The sequence below is a fragment of the Suricata suricatta genome, chromosome 13, assembly GCF_006229205.1.
Source record: "Suricata suricatta isolate VVHF042 chromosome 13, meerkat_22Aug2017_6uvM2_HiC, whole genome shotgun sequence".
NCBI lineage: Eukaryota > Metazoa > Chordata > Mammalia > Carnivora > Herpestidae > Suricata > Suricata suricatta.
The window spans coordinates 12,863,588-12,888,115 of record NC_043712.1 but is presented as its reverse complement, the minus strand read 5'-3'; the positions used below and the strand labels follow the sequence as shown (position 1 = coordinate 12,888,115).

Below are 24,528 nucleotides of genomic sequence, written 5' to 3'. Positions count from 1 at the left end.
CGATCCGGCTCGCCTCTTCGTCTCCAGTAATTCAGCCCTCACCCCGCCTCCCAGGTCCGGCTCCCGGAGCACAAATGCCACAGTAGAAGTGTACCAGCCTCCTTAGAAAGGAGCTTGGTGGCTCCCTCTGGCTCATCTAGCCCACTTTTTGGCAGAGGTCTCCCCAGCCCCCAACCCCGAACACACACAGCTCTAAGGGGCTCTCAGCAAAGCCACAATGCTTCTATACCCTTGTGTGTCCAGCACTGGTCTAGCATCTCGTGGATGGTGACCCTGGTGCCCGGCTCATTCATTGAATGACACATGGGCGGGGCGGGGGGAAGGCAAAATTCCCAACCTTCCACACTCATGTGACCCCCCCCCAAAAACAAAAAGAGAGCTTGCCAGAACGTACTCGGTCTTTCCAGAGCTCACACCCCTCCTCCTGGGGTAGGTGCTATTCTCTCCCATCCTCCTCACAGCTCTTCCTGCCGCTTTCCAGACTCCTCTTCCTTCACTGGCCCTTTAAGTGCCGAAATCAGATGGAATGTGGTTCATGCCCCCTCACTCTCACGGCTCCTCACCCCCCATCTCTGCCACACACCTTCCGTGGAGCTCCTGGGCACTGCTATAGCCTGAGTCTGTGCCTTGCCCTCCAGAATTCACATGTGGAAATCCAATCCCCAGGGTGATGGTGTTTGGAGGTGGGTCTTTGGGAGCTGCTTAGATCATAGGGGTGGAGCCCTCACTAATGGGATTCGTGCCCTTAGGAAAGAGGTCTCCCAGAGCTCCCACCTCTTCCACTGTGCGGGGACAGAGAAGACGGCTGTCTGTGACCCAGGAGGTGGGCTCTCACCAGTCACCACAGATGCCGGGGTTTTGGTCTTGGACTTCCCAGTCTCCAGAACTCTGAGAAACAAATTTCTGTCGTTTATAAGCCATCTGGTATGTGGTGTTTTGTGATTGCAGCCCGAACAGATGAAGACAGGCACTCTGAATCTCTGTCCCGACACCCCCCAGGTACCTGAACCCACATACGACGTCCCCTGTAGAGCTCATCTCCTACCTGGACCCCTAGGCCTGGCTGTCTTCCTCCAGTCCCTGTCCTGGTCAACGACACCACCGACCACCAGTCTCTCAGGCCTCACGGTCATCTGATCACCTTGGACAATTCCCGCCTCCTTACTCCCCGTCTAAGTCAGATCGGCCACACCCCCTTCCCACTTTTGGTAAATACTACTTGCACATCTCCTGCTCCTACCAAACCAGGAACGTCTCAAACATGCCCATGTGGGTTGATTTCTCCTATCTCCTGTGCCTCACACGATGTCTAGCACAGTATTTTTGACCACGACTCCCAGTGAGTGCATTTTACGTCACAACAAAATGCATATGCATACACATACATACGGAAACAATAATTCAACTAAACAGTGTTTAGCCTTATGTCTAGTTCATGGGATGCCCTCTGCTTTCTATTTGATTTCGATATTTTTTTTAAAAGCCCATTTGCCCTGTTAAGGTAGTTTTCGGAACACTTTAATGAATAGTGACTGGTAGCTTGAAAAATACCAGCTGGCAATCATGGACGTTTGATAAACATTTGTCATATGATTGCTTAATGATGCATGCACGGCCCCATGAGATGTTTCGTCATCACCGCCATTTTTCAGATGAGTTAGCTGAATCTCAGAGAGAATTTTCTTGCCCTGACCCTACAGGCTGTCGCTTTCCACAACCCCTCGTGGTCAGTGAGACCCCCTCCAGCCAGAGGATTTTGTGTTTCACCTGCTGCCTTTGGACAACTGGTTTGAATCCCTGTGTTGTGGCTCCGGCATCTAAGTCAAAACATCCGGACTCTGGAACTCTCATCTAATCTCTGGGGAAAGCCTGACAGCTGCTAAGACTCTGGATCCCCAATCAGGAACATTCTCAATGGCACTGCTGCCTCCACAGTCCCCACCACCTGCCACGGGGGCTAACGGATTCATTGCGCATGGCGAGCGCTTCCTTTCTTACTGTGGATTGAACCAGTCTGACAGCTGAAGTTCTTCGTTTTCCTTTCTTTGTTCATTTCCCTTGTCCGCGTCTTTCTCTTCTTGGTAACTGTGGGTCCTACGTACAGAGGGAAAGCAAGCAGAGTGAGGCAGAGGCTGATCTATGGCATCGGAACAGCCAGCGAATGGCTCGTGAAAACGGCCTCCGAGGCAGAGAGCGTGCGTGGGGGGGGACGCGGGGGATGCCTGGAGAAAGCTTCGTGATGTGAAACGTTTATTCGTAAACACATACTATTGGTGAAAAGGCTCAGAATTCAGCTTTCTCCTTTTTCTTCCAAGTCAGCACAGTTAGCAATCTCGTGACCCAGAACCTTCAGGGGCGAGAGAACCTGCCGCAACGGTCCTCCTGTGATTGCTCGTCTCTCCGGCGGCCTGAACTTGAGCCCAAGGCCCACTCACCCCCAGACTCCATGGGAAAACTTGACCAGAACCCCCCAGCTTCAATATATTCGTCCCAGCCGTGGAGTAGATTCCTTGTATGACTCCCGTGGGCCAGAAAGACAAGTGGCCATTAAAGTCACGGCCATGAAACCATTTTGTTTGGACTCCATAAGCGTCAGGAGGGCGGACAGACCCAGACGCGCCTCGTCCCTCGCCTTACCTGTTGTTAAACCAGCCTGGAAACCACCAGCCCTTCTGCGGGCCGCTGTCACCCGCCTCCGGGGTTCTAAGAAATGAAAGAGATGACAAACATTTTTAGAAGATGAGGCAGTCCCAAACTGGGCGCGGTGGTGGGGTGGGGTTTCCAACATCCTCACGGCAGAACACTGCTTACATTTCTCTTTCTTTTCCTACTTTCTTTCTTTCTCTCTTTCTTTCTGCCAGTTCATGAAACAGAAGTGAAGCTATTCTCTACAGGTGACGTATGGAAGTATTAAATCACTATATTGCACACCTGAAACAAACATAACGCTGTCTGTTAACTAACTGGAATTAAAAATAAAAACGGAAAAAAAAAAAGAAGAAAAAGTCAAGCTGCTCTAGCTGAATGAGGCGAAGATGGACCGAATGCCGCCTGGACCTCCGCTCTGTGGCGCAGCCCCCGGCGCTCCGCTCCTCCAGGGAGGCCCCGGCAGGGAGAGAGGAGGCGAGAGGAATTAACAAGCCGGGGACCCTGATACATAGTGCGGGTCATGGACCCGACACTTACTAGTGGTGTAACTGGACAGACCTTTTCCCTCACTGACTCTCATTTTCTTCCCCTGAAAAGTCAGTAAGTAATAATAATAAGGATAATAAACCTACCACAGAGGTGGCTTTGAAAACCAAATAAAATAGCATACATCAAAGCGCTTTCTCAAAGTTGAAACTTACTGTAAAAAGTTGTGATCTTAATTTAAAAGAAAGAGAGAGAGAGACCAGTGTATATTTCCAAATATATACAGTTTAGTTTTGTTAAACTAAAATTCAAGTTACACCAAAGGTCAGCAGTGACAGCCTCAGGAAATCTGAGGGTCTCTGAACCAGAAAGAAACTCAGGAAACTGTAATCAGAAGCTACCCTCACCACCCACATGTGGAAATTTCCAGACTCTCTCATTGTGAGACTCTCTCCAGGGAGGGGACTTTCTGGAGAAGGGGAAAGAGGGGGAAGGCAGGGGTGCAGTGCTGTGTGGTTGAACAAATAAGAGGCATGAACAGGCTTCATGATATTAAGAAACCTGTTTTAGGGGCGCCTGGGTGGCTTAGTGGGTTAAGCGGCTGACTGTGGCTCAGGTCAAGATCTTGCAGATTTTGAGTTCGAGCCCCCCGTCGGGCTCTGTGCTGACAGCGCAGAGCCTGGAGCCTGCTTCCAATTCTGTGTCTCCCTCTTTCTCAGCCCCTCTCCCCACTCCAAAAATAATAAACATTTTTTAAAAATTAAAAAAAAAGCTGTTTTAAAGCTCATCTACGTTTAGGAAGTGTTTCAGATGGTTGACAATTAAGAAGGTGTGGTCACCATAGAGAGGGAGACTTACCGAGAAAAAGGGAACAGAAAGGCAAATATTTAATCACTCACATAGGTGTTTTCATATGAGGCTGGTCATCCCCAGCTACTTGTGAGAATAAATGTTTTATCTTTATGTTCATTTTATAGCTGAGAATTTGGCCAAGTGGGCTTAGGCATAAAAGCATAAGCATAAAGCCAGGATTTAACACCAGGGAATAAATTACATCAGAAATGAAGGCTGACCTAAGCACAAGCAGTTAAGCACAAGACTTTGCTATGAGCTTCCTGGAAACCAAGCCAATGTTAGGAAATGAAGGCGGGGGCACCTGGGGGGCTCAGCCATTAAGCATCTGGCTCGGCTCAGGTCATGATCTCACGGTTGGGGAGTTCGAGGCCCACATCGGGTGAGCTCGATCCCCAGTTTGGGTGAGCAAGAGCCCCGCATCCTGTATCGGGTGAGCTCCAGCCCTGCTTCTGGCGAGCTCCGCCTCTCTCTCCCTCTTCCTGCCCTCCTGGGATTCTCTCTCTCTTTCTGCCCCTCGCCCACTTGTGCTCTCTCTCTCTCTCTCTCTGAGGTGCACACAAACCTCACTTTGGGTAAACAGGTGAGCCCTACTTCTCCCTCTCTCTCTGCTTCTCACTCTTGCCCTCTCTCTCTTTCAAAAAAAAAAAATGAAGGCTTACATAGTTCTCACTATAACAATAATAGTAAATACTATTCTCATCAGGAGACCCCAACTTCTTTCCTGATCCTTTGTCTCAAAGGGATTTCCTGCAAGGGTCTTGCATGATCGTGGGCAGCATGATGAGAAAGATCTAGCCTCCTTACATCAGCAAGACAGAATGTTCTCCAAATGACACCACTTAAAGAAACCCACGATGAGAAAGGCCCGCCTAGGGAATGGGGGACATGGAGTCCAGATCCTTGGGAACCCCCCCTTCCCCTTTGCCCTTGACCAGAGCTCCGCCACCAGCTGCCTGGTTAAAAATGGGCTGTAGGGGGCGCCAGGGCGGACACATCTCACACACCTCAAGAATTCAAAGCACTTACTTTGAGTGATATATCCACAGGAAAGAGCCTTCGGGGCTGAAAGCAAATGAGAAATAAAAACGTATCATGTTACTTTTAATTCTGAGAAAAGCTATTTTGCAATCATTACCATTGCAGCCCCAGGGCTGGGCTGAGAGCCTGGGTTTTCACTACTCCTAGGTTTCTACTTTCCTTTGAGATACAGCTAGAGGTATCGAGGGACTGGGAATTTTCACTTGTAGTCACTTCAGGGTTGTTCAGAACAAGGCGTGGGAAAGAAGTTACTGGAAAATATCAAATCTTAATAAAAAAAGGAAAAAGGCGACCCCTCTCTATTGCCTACAGGCGGCTTCACTGAGGGAAGGTTCCATTTCTTAAGCTAATGAAGGCAGCTAATTGGTCTGTAGGCACCAGGAGGCTGGGCCAGGGCATATACATCTCTCTATTGAGCCATCTCTGTTTATTCAGCAGGTATTTGCAGAGCGGAATCACATGCGGAGTCCTGGGAACGCAGCCCTGGCTGAGACGGACACAGGCCCTCCATCCATGTGTCCCGGTGCTACACTCAGGCTAGCAGGGAAGGCAGACACTATTCAGACCATCACACTGCTACACGACCTCAAACTCCAAGCTATTTAAAAAGGAAAAGCATACGCACTCTAGGCACTTAACAGGAGGACCTGGCAGGCTTCCTGAAGGAGGCGGGAATGTTTGAGCTGAGATCTGAAGGATAAACGGAATCCAGGTGAAGGGGATGTGGGAAGAGTGCTCCAGACAGAGTGAAAAAAGGAGGCATTGAAATGTGCAAGGCAGTAGAGGAGAAGTCACCAGAGGCCAGACCTTGCTGGGGCCCTACTGGGGATTTTGTCCTTGAAGGGTTTTTGAACAGGGGAGAGACAGGGTCTTATATGCAGCTGAAGAAGGTCACTGGAGATTAGGCTGCAGGGGTTAGGAGTGAATGTGGGTGACCCTTTCGGGGGTGATGGCTGTCACCCAGCACAAAGCAAGGCAGCCGACGGGATGCAGAGAAGGACTTGAGAGGCATCTGGGAGATAAAGTGACTGGACTTGCCATGTGGCATCGCTCCCCTGTTCTGTGCGGGGAAGCTGCTGCCCCAGAGCTAAGCCTTGCTTGCCCCCTTCTCCTCCCTGTGACTAAAAGCGGGGTACGGCTCGGTAGGAGGAGTTCTAGACTTGAGCTCAGGCACCGCCGTGTCTCAACCCCTGCCTGGCCCCAGCTTTCTCGGCCCTGAACAAATAAATGGCTCACAGTTGTTTCAGACTCTGGCCTCCTCTCCCCTCCTTCTTCCTGCTCCCCATGGCAGGGTGGGGTCCGCATCTCCTTGTAGGAATAAAGTGCATGCTCTGTCACCGCCTACGGTCTCTCCTCTGAGCCCAAGACTCAAGGATCGTGCTCAAAAATTCCTTGTTCTTGTACTGATTCTGATAATATGCGTGAGAGCTAACCCTGTGTTCCACACAGTTGACATATATCAGCTCATTGAAACCTCACAACAATCCAGGAAGTAGGTTCTACTCTTTCTCATCCTACGAGGTAGAGGCTGAGTGAACCTAATTCCAATCCTGCACCCAACCCTCACCCGGCCCTTAGCTCTACCTCTCCGCGGAACCCTACACCTGCACGAGGGCCTCAGTGCAGCCCTCCAGGGAGATCTCGGGACTGGTGCCGCTTCAGCCCCGGCGACCCCCCTGGACCGAATCCTAACCCTAGGCAAGGCTCTGTCCCCACGGGGACCTGAGTCCTAGGTCTGATTTGCCAAAGGTCATACTGCCAGTGAGGAGCAGAGCTGGTATTTGAATCTGGGGAATCAGACTCCAGATCCTACAAGAGGTGGGTGGGGGAGGGGAATGAAGAGGCAGAGGGGGAGGGTCTGCTGCTACCCATTGCTCTGATGGCCCCCTGGCACTCAGGGCACTAACTTCTAGATTCAGTGTTGCGACCTTGTCACATCTCTTTCCTAACCTGTTCTTCCCCTCCACTCCCAGAATCCTTCCCCATCCCAATGGTGACACCAATGACATATTCATCCTTCATGGCTTACATGCATCTCCTTTGTGCCTGTCTTGATACAATCCTAGCACGGTGCGTGGCACATAGTAGGTGCTCATTATTACATGGTTGTAAATAAGTGCAAAAAATAGATCCCCCTCCAAGGCAAACCTAATCTTAGCCTCCTTAACTCAGACAGTTCCTTTTCTCTGCCCTGATAGTCTTCCTCTGTTTCTCTCCTGGTTATTTATATGCCTATCTTCTTGCTCCATCTAGATCATAACCCTCTGAGGGTAGGAGTTGTACTTGTATCCTAATCAGTTATTTTTAAATCCTTTTGAGCTCGGTGCTGTCCACCTGTCTAAGGTTAGTGACCTCAGCTCACCTCAGGCCGTCACATGGCCAATTCACAAGGTGGCAAAATATCTGCTGCCTTTTATGCCACTTGCAGACATTCAATAGATTCCTCACAAGGAAGAATGACATGCCTGGAGTCTGGGTGCCAAACCATGGCCCCAGAGAGCGGCCAGGACCGGCTCCAACTACCACGCGGAGAGTGCCTGGCCCTGCAAAATAACCCTCGTTCCGGGAGGTCAGTGCCAAAATGCACACTGGGGCCTTTGGCTCCCATATTTTAATTTTGTGAACCACCCAAATATGGACTCTGGCTGAGATTCCAAACACCAAGCTTAAACAACTGAGCATTCAGAGCTTGCAGGTTATCTGCACAAGGATCTCAACTCAGGGCAGGGACTCCGAAGACTGCTCTGTTGGATTCTTCCAACTGCTAGAGGTCTTCCTTCTGTTTGTCAGAGCCCCCTGTCCTGTTCTGCCCTCTGGAGTGGAGGAGGAGGAGGAGAAGGAGGAGGAGGAGGAGGAAGAGGAGAGGGAGGAGGAGGAGGGGGAGGAGGAGGGGGGATGGCAGTTGGCATTTACTGAGTGCTTAGTAAGTCCCAGGCATCGCCTTAAATGTTTTATATACAATAACTTATTGAATCCGCCCAAAGATGTGCCTAGGAAGCAGGTATTATTATCCCCCATTTTTAAAGAAGAGGGAAACTGAGGAACAGAGTTGCTGAGTAACTTGCCCAAGGTCACAGAGGAAATCAATGGTGGCACAGAACCAGTTCCAGGCAGCCCGGCTCTAGACTCCGGAGAGGATATTTCCCCAGCCCTCAAGTACCCACGGGATCCCAGGGCCCCTGCACCCATCTCTGAATTATCTTGCCTCCGGACTCAGTACACCAGCTTCCTCAATTTGAAAGACGTGGTTATAGCCTCCTCGAACTTGACCACACTCTAGCTTGTCTTGATTTTGTTAAAATGAGCCGTTCGAATGAAACAGAATAACGCTCCTGAAGTGGTTAGATCTATGCTGGTTGCTCTGGAATCTTCCTTCTACTGATGTACGTAAAGGGACAGTTCCTTTTTTAGTAACCAAGATGGTCCTGTGGGCTCGTCCAATCTTAAGCTTTAAGCCTACAAAGAATGTAAACATTCATCTAGACTGTCAACCTTAACTTCGGGGCTTACTAACGCCCTTCGTCGTGAAAATATTAGTGGTGCTCCCGGCCCACAGTTGTGTTGAGAAATTCTTGGACCAAGTGCCTCTTAAGTCAAAGGGATCACGCATTTTTTGCAGCCGTCTGCAGAGACTGCTTTCTGACAGGAGCCTCTCCAGCTGGAATCTCTGAGAAACTAGAATTTCCAGAGGCACAGAAGCACATACACTTGGGGGGAATCCACTGATGCATTTGAAAACTCAGAAATGTTTCATTCATTTTGCTTTCCAGAGTTAAAGCAAAACAAGACACCCAAGCATTGTCGCAATGAATCGCCAGCCCCTCGTCAACAGCTTAAGTTACACGCCTTTCAACTCTGAAAATATCTTAGAATTGCAAAATGCGGGGTGGCTTTCTCATGGAATTCCTGTCTCAAATTTCTTAGGGTAATTTCCACGGCTCGTCATACCAATAAGTAGAGTGACATTTGGGCTTAGGATGGCCTCACTGTTTCTGCAGATAACCTACCCAGAACGGCAAAGGTGCAAAAATCAAGACATCAGGAATGTGATGAGAAGGAAGGGGATTAGTTAGCTAGATGGTACTTGGCGATCTAATGATTTTAAATACAGTCCAGGGCTCAGGGATACAGGAAGGGTGGGATCTCTCCTTCACTGTTAATCTCAGATTTAATTTCAGCCTGGGGACTTGGCTGACAGATACTAGGAGATTCAAGTCCAAGGTGGGCATCAGGCTCCACAATTACCTGTTGATATATTCCCAAAACACAACAATCACAGTCGAGACAACCAGCATTGACAGAATTACTTTTCCTTTGACATTCATTATTTTCTCCTGGGGAAACAAAAAAAGGAGAAAGGGAAAAGCAGATTAAATCAACACGAAGTGAGGTCTGGTTTCGAAGACAGGCTGCCACCTTGGAGGAAAAATTCACAAATATTTAACTAGCACTAAGGAGTGTGTTCTACCTCACATTGGGCAGGTTCGCAGTGGCAAAGTAGGCTAATTCGATGAGTTGGCAGGGCCGCCCAGGGTGGGGAAGGCCACATCGGTGCTCAGAGGGAAAGTACTGCAACTGATCATGAGGGCAGGGGAGGGTGTAGCTAAAAACAGTTTCCATGGACTCCAGCTGCCTCCTGCCTCAGATCATGGGGAACAATCCTTTCCCCAGCTCTGCTGCCCTTGGTATAGTGACCCCAGGCCCCATCCTTGGACGGGGAGGCGGCCCTGGTCCCTGAAAGTCTAGGCTCACCCACTCCTCAGCCCCACCCAGCTTTTCCCCACCACGTGCACAGGCAATCAATCAATCAACCAACCAATTGGCGCACAATAGGTACTTAAATATTCTTGATTGCAGCATGGAGTGTGGCTGAAGAGGGGCTGGCTGGTGGGTGGGGAATGACAGGTTGGGAAGTCCTTTAATTGGGGCGGCCAGGGAAGACCTTCCTGGGGAGGAGACTAAAGCTTCCCGAGGGACAAGGACAGGATGCAAAAGGATGAGAAGTGCAAGGAAAGTCCCACATTTGGGAGCAGACAGATCTAGATGGGGACTGTGCCCACCCATCGTCGTGACGAGATACCTTCCCTCCCAGAGAAGTGTGGATTTGGGTGCCAGCTCCGAAACACACGGAGCTGGGGGACCTCGAACATGGGACCTCGGGTCCTCATACACAGCTCCAGAAAGCTCCGAGGACCAGAAGCCTTTGCATAATGTAATGGGCACCAGGACCCTAACTGATGTGAGGCTATTTACACTCTTTATCACACTAAAGTGATAACTGCTTGCATGTGTTGATGTAGCTCATTCCGTCATGCAGCATAATCCATAATACATGATATATTATCTGCACCCCCAGAATTCTGAATTCCAACATACCCGGCCCTAGAGTTTCAGATAATGGATTGTGGGTCGCTAACTGAATTGCGTTTCTTCATCTTTAAAATGGGGACGAAAGTAGTGATGTTTGCCAAGAGATAATGTCCATAAAATGCTTCCCATTTGCAGGCCTGTATCAATGCTCCCCCAAAGGCTAGTTCCTAGTACCGGTGTCCATAAAATGGGCTTTGGGAGGCTCCGATGAGACAGCACGGTGCCCGGTACTTAGCAAGAGCCTGAACATACATAAGGAAAAGGAGTAAGAATGTGTTACACAATCGGGGACAAATAATGCAAATCAGGGTGTATCCGTCCGTTCGGTGCCACAGCCTGATTAAGAGGGAGTGGGATGCCCCAGGAGTTTCTCCGATCAAGCCCAGGGCCCTGTGCCAGCCCCTCGACACCACCCTGCGTGTGCGGAGCAGGGGACAACATTGCCCACAGGCCCCCAGAGCTACATCAACCCCACCTGCTGTGGATCCAATGCCCACTACTTCCCAGTGGAAGAAACACTGAATGCCAAACCACGAAACACCCAAACTCCCGGGGTGGCAAACACAGACATGCTGGGCAGCACCCAAATCAAACACACACCCCCAGGCCCCTTTCCCCGTATGTTTATAACTTTTTCATTCCAGAAACTAGCATCACAGGCAACTCTTGAAGCCCACTTCTTGCTGGAGACCGCCTGAACCTCCTTATATTTTGCTAGAAACTCACACCTGGAAGCCAGGCGGGTGACCTGATACTGCGTCTTTTTTTGTTTGTTTCTTTATTCTGAGAGAGACAGAGAGAGTGAGCGGAGTGGGGGAGGCAGAGAGAGACAGAATCCCAAGCAGGCTCCACGCTGTGAGCACAGAGCCTAATGCGGGGCTCGAACTCAAGAACCGTGAGGTCATGCCCTGAGCCGAAAACAAGGGTGGGACGCTCAGCTGACCAAGCCCTCGGGTGCTCCCCCAATACTGCATAGGTTAGCAAGTCACTAGAAACGGGTGTATCCACGCTTCCTGGGATCTGGAATCCACATCTCCAGGGAAGGAAGGGTTGGCAGAGTGGCTCACAGCTCTTTTAAAAACATTTAAATTTCTCTCTCTGGACCAAAATGAGGCATTTGGCAGTCAGCACGCTCTAAAAGTCCTTCTCTTGTGTTTCTGTCTCAGAATTTTCAAAACTGTATAATTCCAAAAATTGGTGGTTGGCTGTCTTACCCACCAAGCAGGAAATGTGGGATGGCTTCTAAATTCCTTCGTGTCAGGGGTAAAACACCGAACAGGAACCTGCTGAAAATGGACTCCGAGTGTCACGTGGGAGCCTGTAGCCCCTGGTCACCTGGGTGCCTCCTTCCCGAAGATTCGGCCAGTTCCACCAGAATCCCCCCCGCCCCCAGGCCTTCTTGTCATGCTTGTGATGGTTTCCTGGATCCGTCGCACCCCGGGGGCACGGGCTGCCCCTGGACCGCTCCCGGAGAGCGACCCTCACCACAGCGCCCACATGAAGTGTGGCCCCTAAATTAACTCTTTCTTTCCCACCCCCAATCTGTCCCCCTCCCACAACAACACCCACCCACACATACACACACACACACACACACACACACACACACACACACACACATACACCCATCAGAGAAATCTCGGAGTTACACCCCTACCGGCCTAAGTCAAGGTATCCCTTCCAAACTGAATTCCTCTCCGAAAGGAATTCTCGTGAACCACGTTTTCTCCATTCTGTGTCAGGGGAAGAGGTAAACAAACGTCAGCTGAACCCCAGAGCACTCAGGAGCCCTGGAAAAGCCATTATCTGGGGAGAACGGGAATCGGGCAGGGGAAAGCAGTGCCAGAAGAAAACAAACCTTCCCACAGGTTAATGAATCCTCCTCTCTGATTCCTCCCCCAGCAACCCCCGCCCCGAACCCACGCCCTCCTCCCGCAAAGCCGCTCCTGCTGGCCCCGGTCGCTTCTGGAATATAGTGCCTGCGTCAAGAGACTCATAAGGATACAGGTCATGTGGTGACAACTGTTGCACAAGAAGACAACTCAGCTAAGGGGACAGGGGTGGGGCCAGGAACCAACTGGGTGTTCATGACCTTGGTCAGAACCCGAGTCCTCCACACCCTCCCCTGTGATGCTTGGACCCGGAAGCTGGGAGACCAGGGCGAAGACTCTGTAATCAATGGTCCTGGTTGTCTGTCTGGGGCGAGAACTCTGAGCCCCTATTTACATACACAAAATGGAGCTTTAACCACCCTCCTCCAGGGGCAGCTGGGTGGCTCAGTCGGTTGAGCGTTCAGCTTTGGCTCAGGTCATGATCTCACAGTTCATGGGTTCCAGCCCAGCATCGGGCTGTGCTGACAGCTAGCTCAGAGCCTGGAGCCTGCTTCGGATTCTGTGTCTCCCTCCCTCTCTCTCTGCCCCTCCCCTGATTGCACTGTCTCTCTCTGTCTCTCAAAAATAAATAAAAAACATTAAAAAAACAAATAAATAAACACCCTCCTCCAGGGTTCTAGAAAGGACTGGAAGGGATCATGTATACGAAGCACAGTGCCTGGTGGTCACACGGAAGCCGTGATGACGGTGATGCTTTCTAATGGGAGAGGTTCTAGAAGCATGGCTCTTCGGTAGAGCTGTGGCTGTTGCGAGCACTCCCTTCCCCACTGCCCGCAGCTCGGGCCCCGGCCCTCGTGCCTGGTGTGCAAGGCTGGCAGGTGCCGAAGGGGAGGCTCACACGGACCTATAGGTCAGCCTCAGCTCCCGCACCAAGCCAGCTTTGGAAACCAGGATCACGAGTTTCTCTGGCCTCAGTGTCCCTGTCTGTGAAACAGACTTAATGTCCCATAACAGCCTTCTGCCCTGGACTCAGGATGTGGAAGAGAAATCAGGCAGAGAGTCGGAAGTCTCTATTTAGGAAGGAAGTTCGCATAGACACGCCGGGGGCTCCTGGCGCCGAGGCCCACGTGGATTCTTTGACGCGATGGCAGAATTGTGGGAGCATCACCCGGCATACGGTGACTGACCCAGAAGCTGAGGAAGCCTGGGAGTCCTGCCCCGTGGCCAGGCTGGGCCTGATCCTCTGTGGGGGGCAGGGAGCGGGCCAGGAAGGCCCAAATACTTCCTAGAGGCAAAGAGCGCAGTCCCGGTCTGAGGGGACCATTTCAGGGGCGGGGCCTTCCTGGGGCTGCAGGTGGGGCCGAGGGACTGACCCGGCTACCTGCCTGCCTGCCTGGGTCCCAGTCACAACCTGCCCCAGGGGGGCCTTGCTGAGCACCCAGGAGCATCCCCGTTGGGACCCAAGAGGAAGGGCTCGAACCCCATGCTGCCTTGTGCCCCCCTCAGGGGTCACCGTGATCCTGGCTTCACAGCCACCTCGTGCCCCCCCCCCCCCGGTCGAGGATCAAAGAGCTGGGTTCCCTGGGTGAGAAACAGCAGAAAGGTTTACAGGTGCAGCACTGCCAACACTAAGTTGTGAAGCTGGAAGGGATGTTTCTAAACTCTGAGTAACACTCCACTGAAAATGACCCCGCAGGGCCATCTTCGGATAAAGACCCATCCAAGACCAGGCAGCCAAAATGTGCCAGATGCCTTAGACAGCTAAGCAGTACTATGGGTTTTCATAGTAATTTCACATCATTTTGTTATGATGTCCTTTTCCAGGATTTGGTCCTGTTTGAAGTATTTGTCGGTTTTTGTTACTTGCTGTGGTATCTCTTCTCACATTCAAATATTCACTCCCATGGCTGATACTGTGGGTGCAACTCTGCATTTTCTCGCTAGACGACAGCTCTGAAAATGGAATAAGCTTCAGGCCCTGCAACCCGTGGACATTCTCTGATGGAATTAGGACAGGCCCTGGGCTGATGCTTTACCAGTAGTCTCTCCGCGGAGCCCCACAATTACCCTGTGAAATTACTCTAGCATCGTCCCTGTTTTAAAGATAGGAAAATAGAGGCTCAGAAAGGTTAAGTAACGAGCCCAATGTCACACAGCACAACGTGGTGGAGATGGGATTCAGGTCCAGGGAGCTGGGCTTTGGTGCTCCCCCCACTTTTAAATACTCGTTTCTCCATAAGTATGAAGGCTCGTCCGTGGACTGATCACCTGGGTCTCTCTGGCACATCCTCTCATATTGTCTCCCTTGATTATCACAGGAAAGTCACTTAGGTCACAGCCAAACCCAAGCTGGCCACTCACAGGTTAGACTCACTGAGAGCCAGCTGGGGAGCCTTGGCTCAACCACTCGGCCATTTCTGGGCGCCTCATGTGTGTCCGCTGGGGCCTTCCTCACCCATTGCCCCTTGTTCACCCCTCGTCATGACCAGGGCTTTGATGTCCTGGCTTTTAGTGGCAGAGACTGAGGTTTCACAAGGGCTGAGGCTACTGCAGTCACCCAGACGAACTGGGGGAGGGGCGGCGCTGAGTTTGAAAAGCAGATGCTTTACTTCCCAGGCCCAGCTCTTGGGAGGGGGCGGTGCTGGGGGGCTCGTTGTGGGGGAGGGGGGAGTGCCACTTTCTCCAAACCCCCTGCTGAGACAGCGGGCATCCCAGGGAGGTGCTCCCCACTGGAAGAAACATGGGTCAATTTGTGGGAAATGAAAAATATAACGAAATCTGCTTTCAGCGCTGTTTTCCATTATGAGAGTCAAGAGTCCACACAGACGAAGGAAATGAGGAGGCAGGTCTCAGACTAAACACAGCTAATTGTCACCCCAGCCATCAAACGGAACAACCTGTTCTCTGAGGTCCGTCTTGTGGTGTCTTTTCTTGAATCCCCTGCAGGAAATCCGAAGCCTGGGTCCAGCCAGCTTTTCCTTACTGCCTGGCCCTCGAGTCATGGTGCAAGGGTTTTTTTTCCCAAGAGAAATAAGGTGAACCAAGTGTCTGCAGTGTCCTGAGGAGCTCTGGGACCCCGCGACGTCAGCCCCAGCCCTCCTGCCTCCACATTGTCACCGGAATCCTGTAGAGAAAACCCCGGCCTGTGGGCCACAGCCCAGTGAAGTCCTGCCAAGTGGGGGGAGCCAATAAAGCCGAGCTGACAGTGAAACCTCGGGGCCAGCATCTCACCAGCTCCTGCTTCTGGATGGGGGAGAGAAGGACTTTGTCTTCTTCCAGAACTACGGGGGCACCAGCAAGAGGGGCGGGGGGGGGAGCGAGGTTCCTCCCTGCCCAGACCCTGCTTGCAACTCCCCCCACGGACCCCGACAAGGCAGAAGTAAACCAGTCCAGCATCCCCACGTACCTCATTGTCTGCTTCTCTCCCGGCAGAGTAAAAGGCAAAACAACAAAGTTCTATTGAGCTCCGCTCTGCAGGAGGAGGCAGGGCTGGGAGGAAGGGAAGGTGCTGTGTTCCAACTCCTGTCAAAAGAATAAACAGCTGTTTCAGGAAGAGGGGGGGAGACAGATTGCACAGCAGCCGCGGGCTTTGTTCCCCGCGGGCCCCGGGAAATGGGCTGTTTATCAGGCCTGTTGACTCAGAGCTACGTGCCAAGGCAGGGACTTTTCTCTCCCCACGAACGAACGGCCCGGCCTCCCTCACCGAGCGAAACTACAGGCCCAAACTAGGCCTGGTGTTGGAGGAAGCAAGGCCACCACCCTTCAGAGGGACACACAGGCCGCCCACGTCACCCACTCCTTGGCAGAAATGGGAACTGTTCTGAATGCAAACAACTCCAAGTGACTACTATAAGGAACAGCCAATGGGAGGTTTAAAAAAAAATTGCAGGAGTGAAAGAGTGAGTCCTCAAGACTCTCATCGAAATGCTACCTAAACGTTCCTCAAGGTTAAGCCTCTTCTCCACGCCTTTTGAACTTCAGACTTTGTTTTGTTTGAACACTATTTTTATAGAATATTATGAGATCTCCCGCATCGAAAACCAAGCTATAAGAACTTTAAAAGGTCACTGAGGCCCAGCCCTGCGCTTTGGCTGAATAATGCTTAACCCTTCCCACACCCACCTCCTGCTCTCAAAATAGAATTTTCCAGCTGGAAAGGACCTTAGAGCAGTGGATTTTTCAAACACTGAAACAGCTAAAAAAAACCCACAGGAAGTCATTCTCAGAACCCCACCATGCAAAAGAGAGCGTCCAGACTGCTTTGGCTTAAAGCAGGGAAATGAGGCTCAAAGCGCCCCAACCCCAGCCCTTCTGAGGGGCCCCACACTCCTCACTTCCCAGAAGGATAATCTGGCAAGCCCAGACTCAGGGGAGGGGACCAAAGTCCAGGAGTCCCACCAAGGGATGCCTGATCCAGCCACTTGCGGCTTCCTTGTTCTTAACAAGATCTCACAGCCCCTCCTCTGGGGCCCGGAGCTGGTTGACCACAGCGTTTAGCATGTGAAGTTCCAACAACATGCTTAAATCTAGTAAAACGTGCATCTGGCACCGCAGCCATTGCACTGCCGGTCGGGACATAAAGGGAAATGTGCATAAGCCCACCAAACGACGCGGACCAGAACGTTCACAGCAGAGCAAAAGCTGGAAACAACCCCTAAAGATGATCATCAGAGCAGATCAGTCATGTCCCAGGGTGGGACTCCACGCACGGCAATAAGAAGGAGCGACGGTAGCTGTTAACACCCACAGGACGGACCTCATACGCGTCACGCACTGAGAAAGAAGCCCTGGATGTGTCTGTTTATTTAAAGCTCGAAAACAGGCAAAACCCATGTGTGATGCTCGCGTTAGGAGGGGAGGGGGAGCCCAGAGGAGGTCCTGTGGGTCCGGCCACACTGCTGCTTCAGCAGGGTCGTGATACACACGGGTGTGTAAATTCATCACAAGTGTGCCTTTTCTGTGCGAATGTTAAGAACAGAAACCAGCAGAAAACTTTCTGCGGAAAGCTGCCTTATCTAGGGCCTTCTGTCTTCCCCTGACTCTGGCTTGAGGGCCACAGGACCACGGACAGGCCCTGCTCTTTCCTTCTTTTGGGTTCCCCGCCACAAATACCAAGCATCACCGAGCACCTCACGGGGGCCCAGGGAAGACTTGTGGCGTTAAGTGATCTAGAAACCTGGAGTGAAGGTCAATGTGAAAGGGAAAGATAACAGAGGCTAGATGTTCAGATAAACTGGTCCTTTTCACAAGCAAACATCTGCCACAGGTCAGACGGGGCTCCCCCTTTACTATTTACAAAGCAGCCCCTCTCGGTGATCCTCGGGGTCACCCACAGAGCGGTCAGGGGACAGAAGGAGACTCTGAGAGCCTCAGTGCTTTGCTCAAGGTCACCAGCTGGCAAGTCCAAGGAGCTGTTCTTCTTCCCTGAGCTGCCTCCAGCGGGGACACTCAGCAGGCTGGTGGAGTTAGAGGCTCCAGGCTGGTTAACCACAGCCCAACACAGTGTGCAAGCCTAGAAAGCAGAACGTTTAACTTCCAAGGATCCAACGTGGTTGTCTCCTTCCCTGACAGCCATGCTCAGACTCTCAAAACAAAGGAGCACATGCCTGTGGTCTTTCCTTAACTGAGGCAAGAAAACCTAGCAAATGAGCCTCGGACATGCTGATCAGAGGAGGCCAGAGGTTGCACAGGTCATGGCTCAGCACCTGCCCGCCTGGGCTGGCTAATCTCATCATCCGATGGTCACTGGGGCACCTCCCGGTCCCGGCAGCCCATGGACCTATTAGCTGGCAGCTAGCATTCAGTACCTGTCCACTGGCCACACCTCAAGAAAGGATCGCAGGGTCTCAGAGTTGTGGTCAAGGTGGCCAAGCCCGGGTGTGGGAATCCCTGGCTTTGCATCCAAGACCACTTCTGGTTCGGAAAAACCATGAAGGTCAAGATGCTGCCTGCGAGAACTAAGTGTTCTTGACAAAGAACAAAAAGGCAGAGGGAAAGGCTGCAGGCTGTCAGCATCTGATTCATCAGGAACTTGTTCGGGGGCAGTCACAAAAGACATTCTTGCTTGTAAGCGATAGAGCAAATTGGTTGGTTTCTTCCTTTGTGTCAAGGATAATTGTCGTCCTCACCTCGTGGGGTGGAAGAGGGGCTGGAGAGACTCTGGAGCCTGGCTGCCTGGCTTTGACTCACAGCTCTGCTCCCTATGCTGTGCAATCCTGGGCGACTTGCTTAACTTCTCTGTGCCTCCATTTCTACATCTGTAGCCAGGCACCATGAAATGAACCTCAGGTGAGGAAGTGACCTCAGTAGGCGTAAGGACCTCTTTCCGGCAGCCTGCCCGGAAAGGGTCGGAGAGAGAGGGTGCCAGCTGAAGGGGCCAGCTGAGGATGGAAAACCTTCGTGGAGAGAGAGTTAAGGAGAGAGAGAGGGTTTGAAGACTCAGAAAGGGGGCAGGACAAGTGTGGAAGAGTGTCCCTGTGGGGGAGGTGGGAGAGGTGCCCTTAGGACAGGCAGAGGTGTTTTGCACAAACTGCAAAAGCAAAGGAGACCAGGCGAGTGGGTGGGTGATACGTTAGGGGGACACGGACAATTGAGAAACTGAGAAGCTCCAATCTGGAGTGACTGAGGGTGGAGGACAGAGTGGGTGGGGCATGTGGGAGGCCGAGAAAGGAGCTGGAGGGACACTCAGAATCTTATCGCCAGGAGCCGAATACGGGCCACACTGAGGAATCCGCATTTCATCTCGAGGGTTCTGGGGAACCCTTGAATGACATTAGGCAAGAGAGTTCATGATTTGCTCTGCAGAGTTACCTGGGCTGCAGGGTGAGGGTGGGTGGGAAAAGGAAAATCTGGAGCCAGGGAGACCCACCTGAAGGCTGCTGGCCCGTGTCCCCGGTGAGACCACACACCTAGACGGTGGAAGTTGCTGGAAGATAAGAACGCACCAGCCGTCTGAGACAAATGAAGGAAAGGGCATCTTGAGACCTTGGGTGACCCGAAGTAAATTCTCCTTCAACTTCTCTTAAGTGTCACCTTGTCGGTGAGCGATGCCCGGATTTAAGATGACTTTCTTTTCGTAGGTTCCTCATTTACCTTATAAATATTATTCTTCTTTTATCAGAATGTCAGCTCTACGGGCACATACTTCTGTATGTTTTGGACCAAAGTGAAAGCGCCTCTTACATCTGCTGATGTTCAACCTGTCTCTGTAGGCTACAACGCATGCGCCGTCCACGCCCTTGGCACCTGCGTGTTCCATAAATGTTAACTATTCTAGACATGGAAGGCAGTGATAAGAGCAGTAATAGCAGTGAGCAGTGGGGTGAAGAGAGTGAGGCAGACACGGGTGTAGCCCATGCTTCTCCAGGTGCGGACCCGGGGGTGTGTGGTGTGGGCCCAGGATGAGAGTCTGCAGGAGGCATCCGGGGATCTGGGTGTGGGTTGACCTTCACAAGCTCCGCTCTGGGCCGGTGCCCGGGTTCCTGGGTGAGGTGGCGGAGTGTGACGGTGTCGCTCCTACTAATGGTGTGTAAGGCTGGGAGTTGGGGGAGCTGGTGAGCCCCGTTCTAGACGCGCTGGATTTGAAGAACCTGCTGGAACCAGCTCAGCAGTGGCGTCCCAGAGAAAGCGAGGCTGGGAGGAGTCTGATTGGGAGTCGTGAGTATGCAGGCCAGCGCCGGCAGGTCTGTGGGTGCCGGGGCAGAAGAAGCGGAGAAGGCAAAGCGGAGTGTCCCTAACAAGCACTGCCTTGAAGCCATGGGGGTGGGGGGCACTGCAAGGAGGCAGGGGTGTTGAGCCAGGAACAAAAGGAACCATGGGGGCGCCTGGAGGCTCAGTCGGTTGAGCGACTGACTCTTGATTTCTGCTTGGTCATGATCTCACAGGGTTCGGGAGTTCGAGCCCCACGTGGAGCTTCAGCGCTGACAGTGCAGAGCGTGCTTGGGATTCTCTCTCCCTCTTTCTCTCTGTCCCTTGCACCGTCTCTCTAAGTAAATAAATAAACTTAAAAAAGGAATTATGAAAGCCAGAGAAGGCCCAGTACAGCCAAGACAGCAGTGCCAGGGCAGTGAGTTGAGTTTGGTGAGCCCATCTGGATTCTCAGCTCGGGGCCATGCTCCCATCTGACCGCCTCTGGACCCCCCTTAGAGGAGAGGAGAAGGCCATACACATGGGCTCGGGCAGAGCTGCTGCTCTCTGAGGCTCCCAGGGCGTGCCAGGTGGGGAGGTGTGGCAGCAGACCGAGGTTTGGTCCCCGGCTCTGCCTCAACTCCCGGCAACTCCTGGAGTGTGCACGGTTGTTTCCCACAACCCCCCCCCCATTTCCCCCGCCCTCCATCTCCTGAGCTAGTGTCTCTCACTCTGCATTGCATCCCAGCTCTGGGGGGCAAGGGGGGTCTCAGCACTCTTTCAGACACAGAAAGGGACACAGAAGGGGAGGCCCAGGCTTCGGGTGGAGGAGGGGCCTTCCGGGTAGGAGGCCAGAGCCAACAGGTGTGTCTCATCCAAGGCTTTATCTGGCTTTGATCAAAACATCAGAACCACTGAGAGACAAGTTCTACGCAGCCTTCTCCTCCCTCCACAACGGGAGGCCCTGGAACCGGCAAGGAGAGAAGGGAACGCTTGCAGGCCTGCCTCTGCCTGGGTCCCGTTCTCCCTCCCAGAGGCAGAGCCTGTCTCTCGAGGGGCCGGCTCTGAGGCCCAGCCTTGCTGGCCCTGTGTGCTCCCCAGGCTTGCCAATGCCTGCCAGGTGACACGAGAGGGAGTTCAAGCCTCCGAGGCTTCTGCACCCGTGGCGATCTGTCAACTCTCTATGTCCCGCTCCCAAAGGTGGCCACCCACTTACAGCATCCATGGCAGACAGCGTCTGCTTGGAGGCTTCTAGTGGGGTGGCGGGGACACTCTGTCTCCTCTCTAGACTTCTCTGATCCTAAGGCACATCTTCTCAGTGTGGAACTGATCTCTGCTTCCCAGAACGCTATTAACAACAATACTGGCCACCATTCATGTACATATACCATTTCACTTGACCCTTTTCTATGATCAGTGACGATCCTCTCCATTTCCCAGCCAGGGGCCAAGTCTCAGAGGTCGAGTAACACAGACAAGATGGCACAGCCAGTAAGCTCTGCTTGTCATTGCAGATGTGCCGTCCCCATTGAACCTGACCGGTCCTCAGAGAGAGAGGGTTCCCAACTCTTTCCTCTGCACAGGAAATAAAAATGCCATGCCACCAGCATTTATTCCATCAATACGCACTTAGGGGGGCACTTCTGCAGTACTGGGCACTGTGTTGGGACAGGAACATGCCACACAAGACGAATGAGACCCACTGCCTGCACCTTTCAAGTCCATGTCCACTGAGAGGGACACGTGTGCCCACAAACGCCCAGATGCCATCTATAGATGTCAACTACTGCCGTCAGACTGCCCAGGCTGGCCCTGGCACGGAGCCGGGCCTCAAACACGTCCGCTGGCAGAAGTCAGGGCTCCTGGCCACCTCAGGGTCCGTCTCCTGTTCCTTTGTTTTGTTTTTACCACCTTCCTACTTCCACTACTTGTGCTTTCCCTCCCTAGGGCCTTTGCCTCTGCCTGGTGTGGGTAAAAAGGCCCTGCAAAATCAGGCTGACCATTCACACTGCTTTCCCTGGGACAGTTGTGCTGTATTATCTGTTGGGGAACAGTTAACAGTTGATTTTTTTTAATGTTTATATTTGAGAGACAGAGACAGAGCATGAGTGGGGGAGGGGCAGAAGGAGATGGAGACACAGAATCCGAAGCGGGCTCCAGGCTCTGTGCGGACAGCGGGGCTTGAACTCACGACCTGTGAGATCATGACCTGAGCCGAAGTCGGACGCTTAACTGACTGAGCCACCCAGGCACCCCGTAACAAGATGATGTTTTAGTGCCCCCCATTCACTTTCAAAAGTGTGCCAGTCTGGAGAACGAATCGTAGGGTCACTATGCTGGAACAATGTTTCAATAAAACAAAGACATTTGAGTGACGTCCTTTTCAAGATCCCTCCCAGCAAGGATCCGGGGCTTGTGTTACCACCTGCTGGTCCCCTGGGACCCCCCTCTCCAGCGCCCAGAGTCTTTCCTGCCGCTGCCCAGAGGTGGGAGAAACCAAGCCCCTCCGGGTGCGCTCCTGCTCTACCCCTGCTCTCAACCTGTCCTGCTCAGTGCCTTGGCTGGGATCCTCTCGGCTCTCCCTGCTTCCTCTCTGCAGGCCGGGAGGTATTCAGAGGCTAAAAATTTACCGGAAAATCCTGAGGTTGTTTTGCCTTGTCCCCCTCCCCCAATGCTAGGTTTTCCCAGGTCTCTTGTAATAAATTGGCTCGAAACTTCCAAGAATGAATCTTGAAAGATGAGGTTCCAGGAACTCTCACTGTAAGCTAAAAAAGAAAACCAAACAACTTTTAACCGAGGTCATAATGGAGAAGGCCTTTTCTTCTACTGTTCTTGGAATGAGACAGGTCCGGACTCAAACCCTAGCCCTGCTGACTTTTTTTGCTGCTTTGACCCTAGATTAATCACTTCACACGCTATGAGCCTCAGTTTACCCATCTGTAACATAAGGATAATAATTCCTTACTCCTTGGGTTGTTAATAAAGTCTGTAAGCTCCCTGCACCTTGCAGGTACTTAGGATGGAGGAACCTCGGTTAGCATCACTGAGGCCTGGGAGACAAGTTCTGTCTCTGCCTCATCATAGTGGTAGGAGGCAGCCTGGCACCGAGGTTAAAGCCTGCATTTGCAGGAGACAGGTCTGGCATTGACTAAATGTGTGACCTTGGGCAAATCATGTGAACCTTCCGAGGCTTGGTTTTCCTCCTTGTAAAACGAGAGTAACAATGCCTTTCTCTTTGACCACGGGGAACGGGATGGCGCACATAAAGTGCTTGGCATAGGGCCCGAGGTCAGAACAGGTGCCCAGTAAATGGCAGCTACTCAATGCCTAATAATGATTATTCCAGAAACCTCCCCCTCAGGCTCTAGCATCACCTGCTCTGTCCCCAAAGAGTCCATTGTGTTCCTGTGTCCTAAAAACGCCCAGCCCTTCCTTGACAGGGGGCATTTTCAAATCTTCCCACCTGCTGGAGCCTCCCTAGCCTGTGAAGCAGGGTGAGCACGGCTCTTTCCACTGGCAGAGGGGGAGTCTGGTGACTTGGCCACGGTGACTGCCCTGGAAGGTGGTTTTGGGTGGAGCCAAGGCCTTCCCCAACCTCCTTCTTCCCCGTAGGAGGTCTGAACATCACTGATTCAGAGTTGAAGAGAATTGTGTATTCACTTGCTTACTCGCTCATTAAATAAGCATTTATTTAGTGCCAATAGTGGCACCTACTATGTGGCAGGCACTGTTCAGCCCACTAGGCCTACAAGGATTAGCTGATATGGTCTCTCTCATGGGGCTCCGGTGAGAGGCTGAGCCCAGAATCCAAACGTCACGCCATGAACTGCATCCTGCAACTGAGGTGAATGTCTGGAGACAGAAAAGACAAAGGAGCCCCCCAACATTCAGTCACTCGCTTACTCTGTGCTGCGTGGAATCAGAAGACGATCTCACAGGTCACCTGCCCATGTGGCTGCAGGAACGCTCTTACTAACCAGGTCACTCTACTCTCAGGCATGCTGCCCAAGTCTTCTGGGCTGCTTCATTTTCTTTCTTTTCTCTAATAAAAAAAGTTTTTCTAACATTCATTTATATTTGAGAGACTGAGTGTGAGCCGGGGAGGGGAAGAGAGAGTAGGAGACACAGAATCGGAAGCAGGCTCCAGGCTCTGTGCTCACAACTCATGGGTCTTGAACCCACAAAGCGTGAGATCATGACCTGAGCCGAAGTCTGATGCTTAACCGGCTAAGCCACCCAGGTGTCCCGAACTGCTTCATTTTCTAGATGAGAAAACCGAGGCCCCCCGAGGATGGAAAATGACTGATCCAGGGCCACCTGGCAATGAAGTGTGGCGACCAGGTGTCTGGCATCTCTCCAGGACAAGATGCCTCGTAACCACAGCACAGGAAATCGAAGGGCTCCGGGAGGGGCTGGAGGCTGCGGTCAACTGTCTTCTCCCCAAGTTTCCTTATTTGTGGCCCGGCACCCCCCAGAAGCCTCTGCCAGGAATGGCCACATCATTGTCCTTCCCTTACCCCAGCTCCACAGCTCATGAATGATTCGGGGATGCCATGGTGGGCTTTCTGGCGTGAGCACAGAGATGGTACTGGAAGGGATGTGCACTGGATGGGCTGCAGCCAGCGAGGCATCCAATTCAGAGAAAAACATCCTCACCGAAGCATAAACGTAA

At 52.2% G+C, this 24,528-nt stretch overlaps 1 protein-coding gene across 5 annotated transcripts in view; it reads right to left on the bottom strand.

The window, feature by feature from the left end:
• The window catches only part of LOC115275812 (N-acetyllactosaminide alpha-1,3-galactosyltransferase), a 55,146-nt gene that overhangs the window by 11,099 nt on the left and 19,519 nt on the right, over positions 1-24,528 (bottom strand). Inside the window, exons 1-9 of one of the 5 annotated variants that reach the window (XM_029919576.1) lie at positions 19,099-19,122; positions 15,637-15,752; positions 9,274-9,362; positions 5,017-5,052; positions 2,638-2,703; positions 1,999-2,094; positions 836-888; positions 584-698; positions 395-502 (exon numbers count right to left, since the gene is read on the bottom strand). In XM_029919576.1, coding sequence (XP_029775436.1) covers positions 395-502; positions 584-698; positions 836-888; positions 1,999-2,094; positions 2,638-2,703; positions 5,017-5,052; positions 9,274-9,353 — 554 coding nt within the window. In that variant the 5' untranslated portion in view covers positions 9,354-9,362; positions 15,637-15,752; positions 19,099-19,122. Of the gene's footprint in view, positions 1-394; positions 503-583; positions 699-774; positions 889-1,998; positions 2,095-2,637; positions 2,704-5,016; positions 5,053-9,273; positions 9,363-15,636; positions 15,753-19,098; positions 19,123-24,528 lie in introns of those variants that run through there. The other 4 variants (XM_029919575.1, XM_029919577.1, XM_029919578.1 and 1 more) reach the window with 4 other exon arrangements.